The sequence below is a fragment of the Diadema antillarum genome, unplaced genomic scaffold, assembly GCF_040938485.1.
Source record: "Diadema antillarum isolate AM-2024a unplaced genomic scaffold, OU_Dant_1.0 seq00000798_RagTag, whole genome shotgun sequence".
Lineage (NCBI taxonomy): Eukaryota > Metazoa > Echinodermata > Echinoidea > Diadematoida > Diadematidae > Diadema > Diadema antillarum.
The window spans coordinates 2,367,834-2,383,211 of NW_027271682.1; the positions used below are offsets into that span (position 1 = coordinate 2,367,834).

The 15,378-nt window shown below is 37.2% G+C and overlaps 1 protein-coding gene across 5 annotated transcripts in view; it reads right to left on the reverse strand.

The window, feature by feature from the left end:
* The window catches only part of LOC139739350 (tropomyosin-like), a 59,095-nt gene that overhangs the window by 21,383 nt on the left and 22,334 nt on the right, over positions 1–15,378 (reverse strand). For 4 of the 5 annotated variants that reach the window (XM_071649967.1, XM_071649971.1, XM_071649970.1 and 1 more), the window contains 5 exons: positions 12,853–12,986; positions 6,898–6,943; positions 2,609–2,680; positions 1,252–1,322; positions 752–890 (listed from right to left, as the gene is read on the reverse strand). In XM_071649967.1, coding sequence (XP_071506068.1) covers positions 752–890; positions 1,252–1,322; positions 2,609–2,680; positions 6,898–6,943; positions 12,853–12,986 — 462 coding nt within the window. Of the gene's footprint in view, positions 1–751; positions 891–1,251; positions 1,323–2,091; positions 2,164–2,608; positions 2,681–6,897; positions 6,944–12,852; positions 12,987–15,378 lie in introns of all 5 variants that reach the window. The other variant, XM_071649968.1, reaches the window with a different exon arrangement.

Below are 15,378 nucleotides of genomic sequence, written 5' to 3' on the forward strand. Positions count from 1 at the left end.
AAAAATAAGACAGGGAGAGATATGTATTTAAACTCTGAACCATACATTGCAACCTTTAGCACAATACTGCAGAATTGCTGGAGACAAGTGGCTATCACTTGTTTTCTTCCAGCAATCATTTAGACATCTTTTTTTTCGGGGGGGTTGGAACAAGCAGAGGATCCGTACAATCAAAACAAAGGACTCAGCAACAAAAAGAAGAAAAACCTTTAAGTAAAACTAGCAAAGTTAACCATCATGTCAAAACCCTACCTGAAGCAGCACAGACACCCCAGATGAGTAACATATTACACCAACTGGCTATGGAAATAGTCCCTTGCCACTCAGATGAGGTGTCTGACACAGAATGCAGAATACTTATGCAGGAGGTTCAGTTGGGAAACTCATCTTCCAAACCATAGTAAATTTTGAACCTCACTGGTTAAAAACTAACAAAATAAATGCTCTACATCAGGAGTAAGGAAGTCTGGTTCACCAAAACCACCATCACCACTAAAACTCCTTGTTATCATCACTAATTAAAGACCCTGCTGGTGTCATGGGAAACTCTTCCCCTGTGCCTCTGCTATTGGGAGCACCAATCCTAAATTGTGTGGGCAGATGGTACCATGGGATGGGAAACCTGTAATTTGCAACTCCTGTGCTTTTATAAAGCATCCTTTATGCATTGATAGCCTATCATACGGTGAGCAGTATAACAAATATCAACAAGTCTACATCATCTCAGCAAATTGTGCAAAGCGTAGCAAACCTCATCCAGGCTGTCCCTAAGTTGCTTGATTTGTCCTTCGTATTTCTCCTCACGCTCTGTTGCCTCCCTGTCCTGGGCCTCCAGTGACTTGCAGTTATTCCTCAGGGTGGTGATCTCATCTGTCAGCGCAGCAACTTTGCTATAGATATGACAAAAAAAGGCAGCAAGAAAACAACTCATTTAATGAACAATATATATAAGGCCATTAACACGTAAGCCCATTAGGTGATGGTACACGGAAAACTGTCGCCGTTATCTGACAAAAACCAGCGCGCATTTGACGTTGCCACAAAGATCTTCAAGGCAGCCAACTTTTATCTTGGGATGGACATCTTTACCATAGATTGTCTCTAGGGTTCTCAAAAGGCAATACTGTCAATATGCAACACATTGTGGGAGATTCCCTATGAGAAGATAATGCCTTTGTGAAATATATGATCAATCAAACTCCTGGAGAGAATTTCTCAGAGACTTGCACTGCCAGGCTTACTGTGGCTTACCTCTCGAGCTCTGTGTTCTTGGTCTCGGCTACCTCAAGCTGTTGCTCAGTCATCTGCAGCTTACGTTGGGACTGGTGGGAATAAATGCATCCACACAAAACATTACTAGGCCTTGGATGCAACATCTTTGCTGTTATACTAACCTCCTGGCCACTCCATTTGTTCATCTCCACATCACATCGTAATTCTAGAATATCACATGTAAATGTTGATGCTCTGTGTTGCACATGGAATCCAAAATGTCATATGTACATTGTATGCTTCTTTTGACAAGCAAATTAATCAGTCTCCAGGAATAACGTAATGTTTCAGATTGGACAACATGAAGACACTGAAATTCTTGGCAAAGTCATAAAGAATATTTTCAAATTTGGTCAACCCTTTCTTTTCTTACATAATTCTCTATTAACTCTCAAGTAGAGTTTGAAAGTGTTAGCTTGTGGATATCAACCAACATAAAATGATGCCTTTTATATCATTCAACGAAACGACTTCTGATAGATTTCAGATAATGCCAAATTGTGACATTCCAATGTTAATCTGCAAATATGTGAACATTCAGTTTGGTCAACTAATTTTTCAACTTGTGTTATAGTTTCCCTCTAACTATACTGATAACATTGACATAAAATTTAAATAACATGGGTATGATACTCATGAGCATACAGATTATGTTCCTGCACACTTACGTTTGATCATATTCTGAACAAGCATAAGAAAATAAATGACAACATGGTTACCTTGTACATGACAAAGAAAGGAAATCTTGTACACATCCATCAAAAGGAAAATCAACGATATGTGTATTCATCAAAACAAAGAATAGTCAAAGAAATTTACCTCTGCGTGTAATCTGTCCAGTTCTTCTACTCTATGTCTATCCTGTTTAAGTTGCTCCTCTAACTCACACACCTTTTAAAGGGAAACCGTGGCGCATGCAACATTGGAAGATATTGAAAGAGCAGAAATAGAAAATCAAGATGGGGAAGAAAAAATCAATCACATTATCAATATCACAAGATGAAAGCGAGTGCTAAACCCAAAGAGCACGAGTGGATGTCTTTGATACGTCACTGGTTTCAGTTCTCTTCAAAGATGAAAAGGTACCACTTCACAATTCATCTCCCATTACACACATCTGGAAAGTGTGATAAGTCACAAGATTTCCCCAAGTGTCATCACCATGCTTGAATACTGAATAATAATTTCCCAAATCATTTGTCAGCTTTTTCACTTTCGACTCACAGCTATCAACATGACTTCTTAATTTTGACAAAAAACACTCAGCACTTGTGCTCTTCTGGTATGTAGCACCCAACTTGGCCTTGTGGCATGCAATGTTGCACACAACTGGTACCTCATCGTATTTGTGGTCAGCCTCTTCCTGGAGTTGTTTGCTTGAGGACAGCTGGCCTTCAAGGTCTGTGATCTGCAGCATGGCCGCAGAAGTTTGAAAGGTGAGCCACCAGGGCCAAGGAAAGTTTGGGAAAGGGGATTGAGGGTGTGAAGAAAAGGGTGATCCCAATGAACAGTGAAAGGTATGAGAAAAGGATACATTTTGTAGACAACACAAATTTACAGAAGACAATGACAGAGGACAGAGAGTAATAAGAAAGATCACAGTCAGGGACACAGAATAGGAGAGTCGAGGAAGATGTTTTGAAATATGAAAAGGCAGTGAATGCATTTTACCCAAACAAGATGGGCATTGTTGTTGTAGAAGATTCAGACAAAATGTATCCATGTCAGAGAAGGTATTTTGCATTGAATTTTAGGAATGTAGCCATGAAATAAGATTGTGTCATTTTTATAGTATGTGATAGTGCAGAGCAAATATATAGACATGACAGAGACAAAGAACAAATGTGATAAGAAGGTGGAGCAGAAAAAGGGATAAGGGTGAAAGAAGACACATTGAAGAAAGAAGTAGCAGAGAGAGAAAATTATAAGCAATGTTCTGTATCATAAGATATTTTATTGGTACAGTAGCATGTTATTCCAATAAGCATACCTTTTCACTAATTTATTTGATATCACATTAATTCTTAAATTTAAGTGATTCATTTTCTGATTCACACTTCAAATGGGTTCCCCTGAAATCAATACTATACCATTCCTATAATCTAATATTTTTTTTAGTAGGAATCTAGATTTATTCTCATGAAATGCACAGGTGTATCAGTGTAGAAATTGAGGTTTGTGGAAAAAATCGGAAATAAAAATTTTCTTGTGATTTAGATACATTGAAAAAGCAAAATGTGTATAGACTTGAGAAAAAAAAAACTGAAATCAGATTTAAATCTACAGAATATCATGCCTGTGTATATGTTTGCACTGGTAGAAGCTTCACAGGACTTGTAGCTGATAATGTCCGATGTTAAACAAACCTATATAGCAGACAATTTTACCTTGTGACAGCTACAAACACAGGCAAAATGGGTAAGCAAAAGTCAGGCAAACGGATTCTTGATGATTGTTAGTAGTGATATGAGCACACAAATGGTTGTAGATTCAGGCTCACAATTGTTGAAGTGATAAAATTATGTTGGATAAAGGATGCTGTAGCTGTAACATTTATGTATTTCTGATTCAACATTTGTTAAATGATAAAACATAAACAGGTGAGAGATCTTTCATATAATTCTTAAAAATCAAGCTGTTCTATATCAAATTGATATTTCAGGAATACCACATGTACTATACAGATGTGGATAATGCCTGATGGGGGTCTTGCTTCTTTTTTTCTTTTTTTTTGCAAACCAAAATTCCATCTTTGTGTTTGCCATTAAGTCTTTATTCTGTTTGGTACATTGGTACCTTCTATGAACTAAAACTGTTATTGGTCATCAGCAGTGGACTGTTTCATATCAATTTACCTTTTGAAACACTGTTGAGTTCCAATATTCTTTCAGTTGGTTAATTTGTTATTGTTCCTCAGAATGGTTGATCAAGCTCCAAAGCTACATGTTTCCTTCCTAAATGAAAACTATTTGTTTTTGTTTTGTTGTTGTTTCTTTTTTCCTCTCTCTGTGAAAGTGACTGCAGGATAAAATGCGATAACTGAAACACACGGCAAAAGATGACAGGAGTCGTTAAATGAATGGTGTTGGTTAGAAGAAGGTGTGGGTTAGAAGTGTGGGAAAGTCATGGAAGTCTGGGAGAGGACAGGTGAAGGAACTTCAGCAGCATGCCGCAGATCAAGACAAACATTTGCAGCAACAAATGCCACAACACGCTCATGAGGCATTCATTATTAGTTCATGTTTGAACACACTGATATCCACATCAGTGGCTCATGCATTACTCCATGGAGAACTACAATACTTCATGATACAATGTACGATTCTTAATACAATTGTAATTCACGTGTACAGACCACATCAAAACATTCATACACGTGTACCATCTGATGAGGCAATGTCATAAATCACACAATTAAGATGGCCCGTGCATGTTAGCCTATACCAGCACTTTCATCATGAACACTGAAGTTATAGGCCTGGATAAGACAAATATTTATTGTATTCATATTAAATCATGTAACCATAACAAGATTAAACCCAAAGTAAACATACACACTAGTGACAGTTTTGAATCAAGCACTGAAAAGCTGCTGATGTATATTTCAGTTTTGAATCACCAAAAAATGTTGAGGATGACAAATGATTGAGAGAGTTAAGAGCAAAGTTGACTGAGACTAGACATCACAGTGCATGAAATTGCTGATTCAAATGTCATCATCAATGATACCAGTTGTTGGAATGCATCATAGTCATAACTATCGAGACGTGTCTGAAACTCACAGACCTTCCAAATGTATGAGTTCTTTGTTATCATGTATGGAAAGAAACATCATATTTCATCACTTCTTCAACCATTAAAGTAAATATACACCTTGCAGCATCTTTTAAGCCTGTCAGGTCTGCCTGTTCCAAAGAACATACAGCCTTCACTTCTTGATTAAGACAATCATACATATTAGTGACATGAAACATTGACAATTCATGCTATTTATTCAATTTCATGAAATTTATTATTTCTAATATCTATGATGTATGGCAATTTGTCTATCAGTTGCAATCATGCTATTTATGTGACAGCATGTTTCTCATATTGCTACAATGACATTATCCTTCATGCATCAAATAATGTTAAAGTTGAATGTCATTCCCACTACATTTGCACAAGCTTACGATGCCTTAACCCTACATCTGAAGATCAAAAATATTTACAAAAACTTTTTGTACACTGTTTTGAGAGTCTGATTATAATGCATGTCCGACAAATCTCAGTGTAGCATAAAATTATCTTAAAAAATACCACCAGCTACGTGTATACATGGATTTATAAACCTATCACCAAAACTTTCATTTGAGTATGCATTACATTAGCCCTTTGACAGGCCTTGTGGCTTGGTTTTCAGCTCATGATGAAAGCAGAGCTGCGAGGCAAGGGATGGACATGCAACTGAGTGGCATGGATCTGCCTCACGTTTCTATTCAAAACTATGCACTGACAAATGATTTACAGGGCATATTTATATACACTGTTCGTGTCTTGTGTCTTGTGTCTACTAGCTGTGCATCAATTGACCACTCCACATGAACTGTCTTTGAACTATCTTCTATTTTGCAAGTTACACATTTAGGGGCACAATTTTCTGTCATCTAAGGTGTTTTTTTGTGTGTGTGTGTGTGTGTTTTTTGGGTTTTTTTTTTTTTTTTTTTTTTGGGGGGGGGGGTAAAGTTAACTATTACAATGATAAATGATAATTCATCTGATAAAATACAATAATCTATAAAAAAAAGACATCTTATCCATTCAATATGCCATTGCAGATGGCACCCCTATGAAGATAAAATTCAGAAATCCAACAAGACAATAGCCACTGTATATCCCACTCTTTGTGTATCCAGCAAGAAGACTACTATAAACACATCATGTCTATTTGGAACATAATGTATTGCCTTCAGTTTCATAAGATCTGCATACCATACCAAATGTATACTGATGTAATCTGAACAATAAGCCTGCTGACTGGTGACTACTATTTTGAGACCATTTTGGTAGAGAATCGAGTAGACTATTTTAACTATGGTAGAGAATCGAGTAGACTATTTTAACTATGAAATCTAAACCAAGTTTGTAAAAATTTGGTTGATGGTGGTACCCACTTGCATGTTCATCCTTTGCCTGGACCGAAAGTCTCAAATCAGACAAGCGGTATGCACTATAAAATAAAGCAACGAGGCGTTTATCAAAGGCTATTGTCACACACGCTATGAAAGATGGATATGAGCTCATCCACAGTTTATGTGAGACTATTTCATTATGACATACAGAATGCAAGTTCAGTTTCTCAATTGTGTATGGGGTCTTCAAGCAATATTCTCAGCAATAATGCTTTAAAATGATGTCTCTTGCAAGACTGTCACAAGAAATTTTGTAATACTTTGGGGGTGGTTTTCTGCAGCCTGACAGGATCTGTATTCAAGTTTGATTTCAGCACAAGAACTAATTGTGCAGACATACCCTTTTCAGGTTCCCCCCCCCCCCCAATTCAAAATTAACGGTGTGTATGGAAATCGAAAAAAAAGTCCAACATGATTTGCTGCACGCTCTCACACTTATACACTGTGTACTTACCTTGTCATCATCACTGGCGCTGCGGGTCTCAAGTACTTTCCTTGCTCTGTGATAAGAAAAAAAAGAAGACAAAAGGGTAAAATCAGTCTGGGGAAAATACCTAGATTCTTTCCACTACACAGAAAAGGGGCAAACATAACAGACTGAGAACATGCATGAATGAAAGAACAGTTTGAATCTGACAGACCTTCATGAATTTTGTGACAATCATGCTCAAATAGTCTCAGTAAGAAGTAGAGTGTACAAATGTCCATTTTTTTTCTTTACTATTTCTTGATGTGAATTCCTAGCTTTTGCTTATCAATAAGGAGACTTACACAGCTAGGTAACATAATAAAGTAATTTGTCATACTTTCACGCATTCGATTCTGGCACCACATCATTTCTTTTTAACTATTTACTTTTTTTCAAAATGCCGATGAAAAAGAAAAATTGTTGTCGTCCCCGTCCATACCCTTTTTGAGTTCCCAAATCAACTTTTCTTATATTTATTACTTTTTGGGCCACCAAACAACACTCACTTTAATACAACTGCATAGTATGCAGCCGTTTCAGATCAGAAATATAGCATGAACCTGACATATTGCTCTCCTCCAAACACTGGGATGGGAATCTATTTTACTTGGCCTAAGAATCCTATTACATTTTGAAAATGTTTTACACAGTAAGTTTTAAAGCTCATACTCTATTTGATTCATCAGGAAAATGAACACTGACCTATCCTGTACTTTTTTTTAATCTATGAAAGGACAAATCAGTACATACACTGTAACTCTGGTGTTAGATAATTGGGAATCGGGTGACCTTATATTACATCGATACCAATACAAAACCAACAGCCTTCCCTTCAAGTTTGTAGCTTTTAAAATGATATGTCGGCTTTCATCAAAACACAGTTTCAAGGTTTGGAGGCCTTTCAAGAAAAGTGTAAGCTTTGTTTCAATGTTGGCCCCATCGTATTTATGGTTTACATACAAAAAGAAAAAAGAACTACAATTTGCATCTGTGCATATCATTATGATCTTGGAATTAACTGAGAAGCAGGTCATCCCATTCCCAAGTCAAGAAATTTTTGATGGACTTTAAAGTGCTGTGACAATAGTTAGAGCCATTAGTATGATTGCAAAAGAGAAACTGCACATTATATTTACTGTAGTTGTCATCAAGAAAATGTATTCAATGGTTGAGATAGTACAAGTACCATATCAGTTTCAGAATAAAACGATGCAGGTACAGAATGTATGTGTCTCCCAGGACAGGATTAAGTGATGAGTTCTTATTCTCACTTCCTCAATTAGGCAAAACTAGACCAGAAGACAGAGGAGAAGAGACCTCAATTGTACTTTTAATAACCCTCTAGGCCTACATGCCACATTTATTACCTGTTCAATGGTTTGTGTGTGACATTTGTGCACATTTGACTCATTGGCAAATAATGTGTTAAAATTCACAACTGGTTACCATTACCATGCCTGTGTCCCTACCACTGAATGCAAGAAACCTTATGAAGTGTCCTATTAAAGAAAATTCAGTACATGCAATAAAATACAACATATGGAGACTGAATGTAAGACGACATAATGTTGAGACATGGATTTCCCTAGTGCTAAAAAAGCTCTGCAGGTCTACATGTTGCATGCAGTTTGACTTAGCCCATATTACTCAGGCCCCATTCACCCTCGATCTGCTTTGTTTCATTTCAAATTGAATGCAAATATGACTGTGTTGTCTGTACAGCACAGCATTCTATAGCCATGACTCATCACAGCCATGTAGACACAGTGATTCCACACACAATGAGGCACAGAAAAGAGGTGTAGAAGTTGTTGTACAGTATGTGTTTGTGCTTGAGGTTGTCTGCATGTTGGCGGTACAAGGTCATTGCAACTGTTACCTTTTTGGTTTACAATGTACACTGTACACTAGTAGGAAGCTCGTAATAGTTTTTCCATGCTCAGAATAATAGTATTCTGTTGACTTTCAGACAACTTGGGTAATTCACTTTCCACACACTGTCACATGAAATCATGATAACATTTATGTAAATAAAGATAATGATATTGCAGGAATCTTATGCATAGGAGATGTCCTAATTACATCTAGGCATCAAAGCATCTGTTTCCATGCAATACTGTTCACAATAAAATTGATTCTTATGCTTGAGAGGGATAAAAAATCAGTCATGTCAAGCTAGTTTTGACATAACTTTGAATATTTAATTTCTACAGTTTACTTTCTAACTGTGGAACCTGGCTAATCAATCTCAAAGCAATGCACTGCGTACAATCTGCACTTTAAATTTAAATAGTTTGATCCCGTGTATTTTTTTGTGGGGGGGGGGGGATTTATGGATTTCCTTCTACCTAATTCATTAAATACCAAACAATAGACCATCTAATGTATATTTGGTCTTGCTCAGTCAATGAAAACCTGCAATATAAGTCCAAATATCCTCCTGAAATGCATTAATGACAAAATGGATGTTTGTTTACATTACCAACTTCTCTCTTTGCCTTAATTACTGTGTCTTCCTTTATCCTTGCCAGTCCTTCATCTGTTACAATATCTAGTTTACATTAGACACCAGAAATTTTGGCATGCATGGAACTTTCACAAATTTTACAAGGAGCCAAGATTTGTGAAAATAAAATGGGTACTATGTGGAAGTTGAACAAACCCCTGCATTACTAGCACCTGTACGTGTAGTAAATTTGATTTTTTTTATTTAGTCGGCAATTCATGAAAATGTCATGCCACACTTGTTTTTGATTTTCCAACAATCCTTCACTCTGTCATGTCTTCGTATTTCATGTCGTCCACAATAAACAACATAAAATAAAATGAAAAACCTAAACCAAGCCAATCTACCCCAGACTAGTGTTCCTTCTCCTATTTCACATGTAGGCAAAGTATATGAACCAGGAACACATAAAAGGAGCTTTCACTGATCTCTATGGTGAGAGGCCAATACAATACGGCCAGAAATAATACATTACAGTTGAATGGTTTAATAACAATGACAGCAAGACCATCAACCCCCCCCCCCCCCCCCCACCGTCTCCCCATCCCCCTCCCCTCCCCAGTCCCAATAACATTTCTTCTCAGTCCCCTATGTGCTGGCCGACCAAAACTGATGATGGTAATGTCCATGGTGTAAACAGCACACCTCTACTAATGATATGAACGTTCAAGGCAATATTGGATTACGCATCCCTGCAGTGTATGGATATCACTGGTGCACGAGCACCGCTCCAAATTAAACACTGCATGCATGAAGGCTGAAGTAACATCAGCCTCTCACACACAGCTATACAAGAATGCAAGGGATGCCGTACATCTGCAGGTAATACAGTCTGACAGTAATATGTTTTTCATCAAGAACTGTACGCTGGAAATTATTAGTTCTCCTGAAGATTTTAGTATTTTATGTTCTTGAGAAGCACATAATGAATCTAAAGATATTTCAAATCAATATAACACAATGACAGATGATCAGACAAAATCTCAAGGATTGATCATGGACAATTTCTCTGGGTAAATCCAGGCAGGTTCTACTGACATCGAGTCTTGGGGAATATGTGCAGGCACCCACGACTCCCCATTCAAGTATCTGATTGCACTCATGGCAGCCTGTGCTTGATTGACCATTATAACATCTCTCTTTGTGGCTTGTCAGCTCAACTAAGGAAAAAAAATACAGCATGAACCATACATCTTGACAATCAGGCTACAGGGGAATGCAAACTACAGGCTGGGTCACTACCCAGTAGACCAAAATTTACTGGGCCTGGAGTGCTAGAATCAAGTTTCACTTTCCACTAACAGTTGACACTCTTCATCCCAAGTCTACCCTTTCACCTTTCAACACTAACAGGTCAAACAACAAGTTCTATTCTGCTGAAAGCTGAGTCAATTCAATTTCATGTCTATGCATTCAGATAAAAGAAAACATTTTATTTAAACCATGAGATTAGTTTTACACACTCAGACACAGTTAGTTTTACACACACACAAACTACGGTAATTGAAAGTTTCCCCGACTTCATTTCAAAACTATAGCTTTAAAAACACACACTCAATAATTCTTAGAAAATAAGCATTGTAACATTCTTCACAAGATATCAATATCAATCAAATTGGTATTTATGGACAGATGAAATGAAATCAAAATCAGAAAAATATCTTTCATTCAAATAGGACGGCTTAATGTAAATTCAATTAATAAACTGGCAAGTACATGTATTAATTGAAGCAGTATATTGATTCCTGAAGTTGATAGTCTTTGGGATATCCATACAGTACCTATGACCTCTGATCATCAAGGTCCTCAAATAAAGAACTTTAACCAAGATTCTTTTGATGTATGTTTGCTTTATCCCCTTGCACATCAAATACTACCTTTTGTGGGGTTCTATACAGAACATCAATGGTGGAAAAGAGACATACATTGTATATATGTACACACTGCTTGCTTCAAAATGTAATAGAACAGCGTTTCCCATTTGAGTGTGATTGTGTGCATGCGTGCAAATCTACAAGGTCTGCCTGAAAGATTTCAATGGATAATGGGTAGGGTGGGTAGAAAGAGGGAAGGCAAATCAGGTCTGTCTGAATGAAACCCTCATACACACAGGGACTACAATAGTATGCCATAAAGATTAGACAGGCCAACTGTAAACTGCTAGCCAAACAGGGGCCATCTTCACTTCTTCATACGATCAGAGAACACACTATACCACCCATACAGAACTGTTGGCTGTTTGTTGGATGGCAAGTAGGCCACTCCCTTCACGCAACGCACAATCTCAGGTTATCTCCAACACGTGTGGTGTATACAAGCTGTAAGCCGCATTAGCTACATACATGTACACCCAGGCGATGAGATATTACTATTTCTTTTGTCACTGTACTACATTGGCGTTCAGGCTCAAGATAATACTCTGAACTAGTTTCATCATTTGTGTTGATGCCACATGTGTTTTTGTTTTTGTTTTATACATTTGTAGGCCTCCTATATTAAAAAATTCATTCAAATTAGTCCATGCCTTGAAAAAGTTACCAGCACTTCATTGTCAGCTGTATGAGAGACTCTGAGGCTATCAAAATCAAATTAAACAAAATTTCCTGACTGCATACTAGGTACAAACTTTGTACACTGTCTATAATCGGTAAAAGGAAAAAAATAATAATAAGATAAATTAATTGATAGATAGAAAAAAATACAGAAAATCAAAATTGGTGAAACAATATTAGTGTATATCATGACAAGGCATTCAGAAATTTGCACTATATAGTAGCCACTCATTACGTCTTGTACAATTTGCACAGGTGAGCATTGTAGTAATAAACTTCAAGTGGCAAGCATTAGTCACATGTTTTCTATGTAGGCCAAGCATCAAGTCTGGGTGACATTTGTGTGGGGTACAAGTGTAGCTAATGCCTGCCATGATTGTGTCCTGCTTGTTTGCCCTTCTATTTATCAACCTTGAATAGTTTTGCAAACAGGTGATAGGCATGGTCAAGAATCGCTTCCCCTAAATTACTGATTAGAAACCCCAATAACTTCTGTCAGTTTTATACTACACATAACTTAACACCACTCGAGGCTACAAATCTTTGTCTGGGTATTTTTTTACAACTGAACATAGTGTGTCTTTCAATTTAAATGATTATTGATGTACAATAGAACTACATGTCTATGAGTCATATTCATGGCATGACTCATATCAAATTAACATAGACAGAGGCAGACCAAATGTTCCATGGTTGGACCAATGGACGGTCCACACTGATTCAAAAACATTCTCACAAGATCTAATAATACTTGTACACATTCAAAAGTATCACAGTACTTGAACAGTGATAAACTTCAGATACATTATTCCATCTTTTCACAAATGTTGGTAGATCAATCAAGGAAAATACAAGCTATGAATTATGCATCACTTGACTCACCTTAAGTTTTCATCTGCCTCAACCTCAATGGTTTCTAGCTTTTTCCTTGTTTCTCCTAGTGCCTCTTCTTGTTTGCCATTATCTTCTTCAAGGAGGATGATTTTACTGTTTAGGTTCTTCACTTCAGCTTCTGCCTGTACATTGAAGGGGGGGGGGGGGGCAAGGAGGAGCACACATTAAAATGTCAAATTATTTAGTATAAAATCAATTTTCATTATGACAACACTGTTATCTGATAAAATACATCTGAAAATCTGAAATGTCTAGCTTTGTATACCTTCTTAAGAATAGAAATTAATTTTCTCATGCTGCTCAAATAATTCCAATGCAGAGAAATAAAACACAGTTTGCATGGCATACTATAGCCGCATTTAGTCAAACGGTTCACAATTAGAAAATCAGGGAATCTGAAGTCTTACTTTCAATAATGAAACAGTAGAAGAGAATAGAGTTCCTTTCTAATTCATCTTTTATATATGGTCATATTTTGAAGAAAGCTTGGTGTTGACTAGGGAAAAAACAATCTAATCTAAGCTAATACTTGCAGAATGTAAAAAAAAAGTTTCCACATTGTAGATGTCTTTTGAATGCACTTCAGTCTTTCCCTTTAAACCTGTGCATGATCACCACCTTAACATTTCAGTGCTATTGCACATTATCAAAATTCCTCCACTCTGTACATCTGTCTCCTGCATGACGAAGCCTACACATACAGACACACAATGCACACACCCATAAATGTATACAAAAATGAACTTCATGGCATTCAGATTCACCTTCCCTCTCTCTGACAAACTCTACAAGCATCAAATGCTCTACAGTCACTTCATGAGCAAAAACAAACAAACAAAATAAAACTAAAACATGACAATACTTTGATTTAAGCATTTGTCTGGCTGCAAATCCACTGTGTTTCCATGGGGGGAGATCATGATTTCTGTCTTACTTCTTTGCCATCAAACGCATGTTATCTAGACAAACAAAGTGTCTGTAGCATACAATCCTGCGCTCACAATGTGAAATTTATGATACATTTCAGTCAAACTATTTTTTATGACAAAATGCTCTTTAATAGTTTGAGCCCTGGATACAGCACCATTATATCATAGACCCCCTGGCTTTTTGATGTTATTGGTGAATCTCTTACTGCATCATACCCTCATCCATATGCCTAATTTAGTTCATCTGTTCTTTCCAGGAACCCTAGATTTGCACAGAAATCTTAACAGTGGCTATGAAACAAATCTAAAGCAGACTGGGGTGATAGAAGTTTATATTAGTTTGGGTTGTTGGTCCAATTTACTGTGTAATTACTGTAAACACCTATATTTTCGTGTGATTAATTTTTCACACTCAAAAGCATATTCACGGGTTCTTGAATTCACGCTGCACGATTGCCAACCCATTCAAATTGTGCAGAGAACTGGGTTTTGAAATTCGTGCCAGCCAAAAGTACCGTGAAATGTGCCAAAATTAATGTACAACGAACATTTGTACGTTTACAGTACAACCTGTATAGTGTCAAATAGGCTGAACTGGTTCCTTGAAAATAAGTATGCAGTCCCACAACTTAAGGACCACCTGGGTATCCAGACAACCTGTTTGTAAAGACCACTGACTCTGAGTCCACCAGTTAGACCTATGTATGAACACATACAATCCATAACAATCACTACCCCCCCCCCCCCCCCCCCAACTGGTTGTCCAATTACATTGCACATCTAAGTTCTGCACAAAAATAAATAAATTACAAATTAATCATTTTGTGAGTTCCACATAAACATGAAATAAGAGAGATCATCATATATTAAGGTCAAACAAATTCATATGCCTCATCCGATTAGCGTCTCAGAGAATTACTCCACAGGCAAATTTATAGTAAACACTTTTATATACTGTGGTTACCCTGGGTTTAACCTCTACTATGCATACACCCTTGTCCTGAAAAAACAGAAAGCTGTCAGCTGCTAAAACAATCCTCAGCATCGTATATGGTGACTCAGTTGCTTCCTGCTCAAGTTCACTGCCAGCACCATGACATTGTCTGATGAGACTCAGACACCTAACAGGGGAAAGAATCAATGTTTCAAAGCACTCTCCAGGATGTCATTCATCCTTCCCTCCCTTTGATACGAAGTCCATGTAGACCGACCAAGCACACAATCAATCACATCACCTGCTTACTGTCTCTTGATTTCTGACCCTATTTCCCTTCTTCATGCTTGGATTGTTGAGATTCTTTGCTTTCCAAATGATCAGCATTATACACATTGCATCATTCCTAATACACATCCTTCAGAGTTTCATAATATGGTATATTTGAACCGCATGTGTGTTTCATCCTTGCAAACTGGTCAACAATATTTTCTCACCTGCTACATGCTATAGAGGTTCTCTTGCCAAAATCTGCTTGGAAATTCAGATTGTTTAAAATATATCATTTGTGACCAAGTTGGACAAACCTTCAGCAAGCTGTAGAAATATAATGGGAAATTTTTGGAACAGTGATGTATAGGCCTACATGCA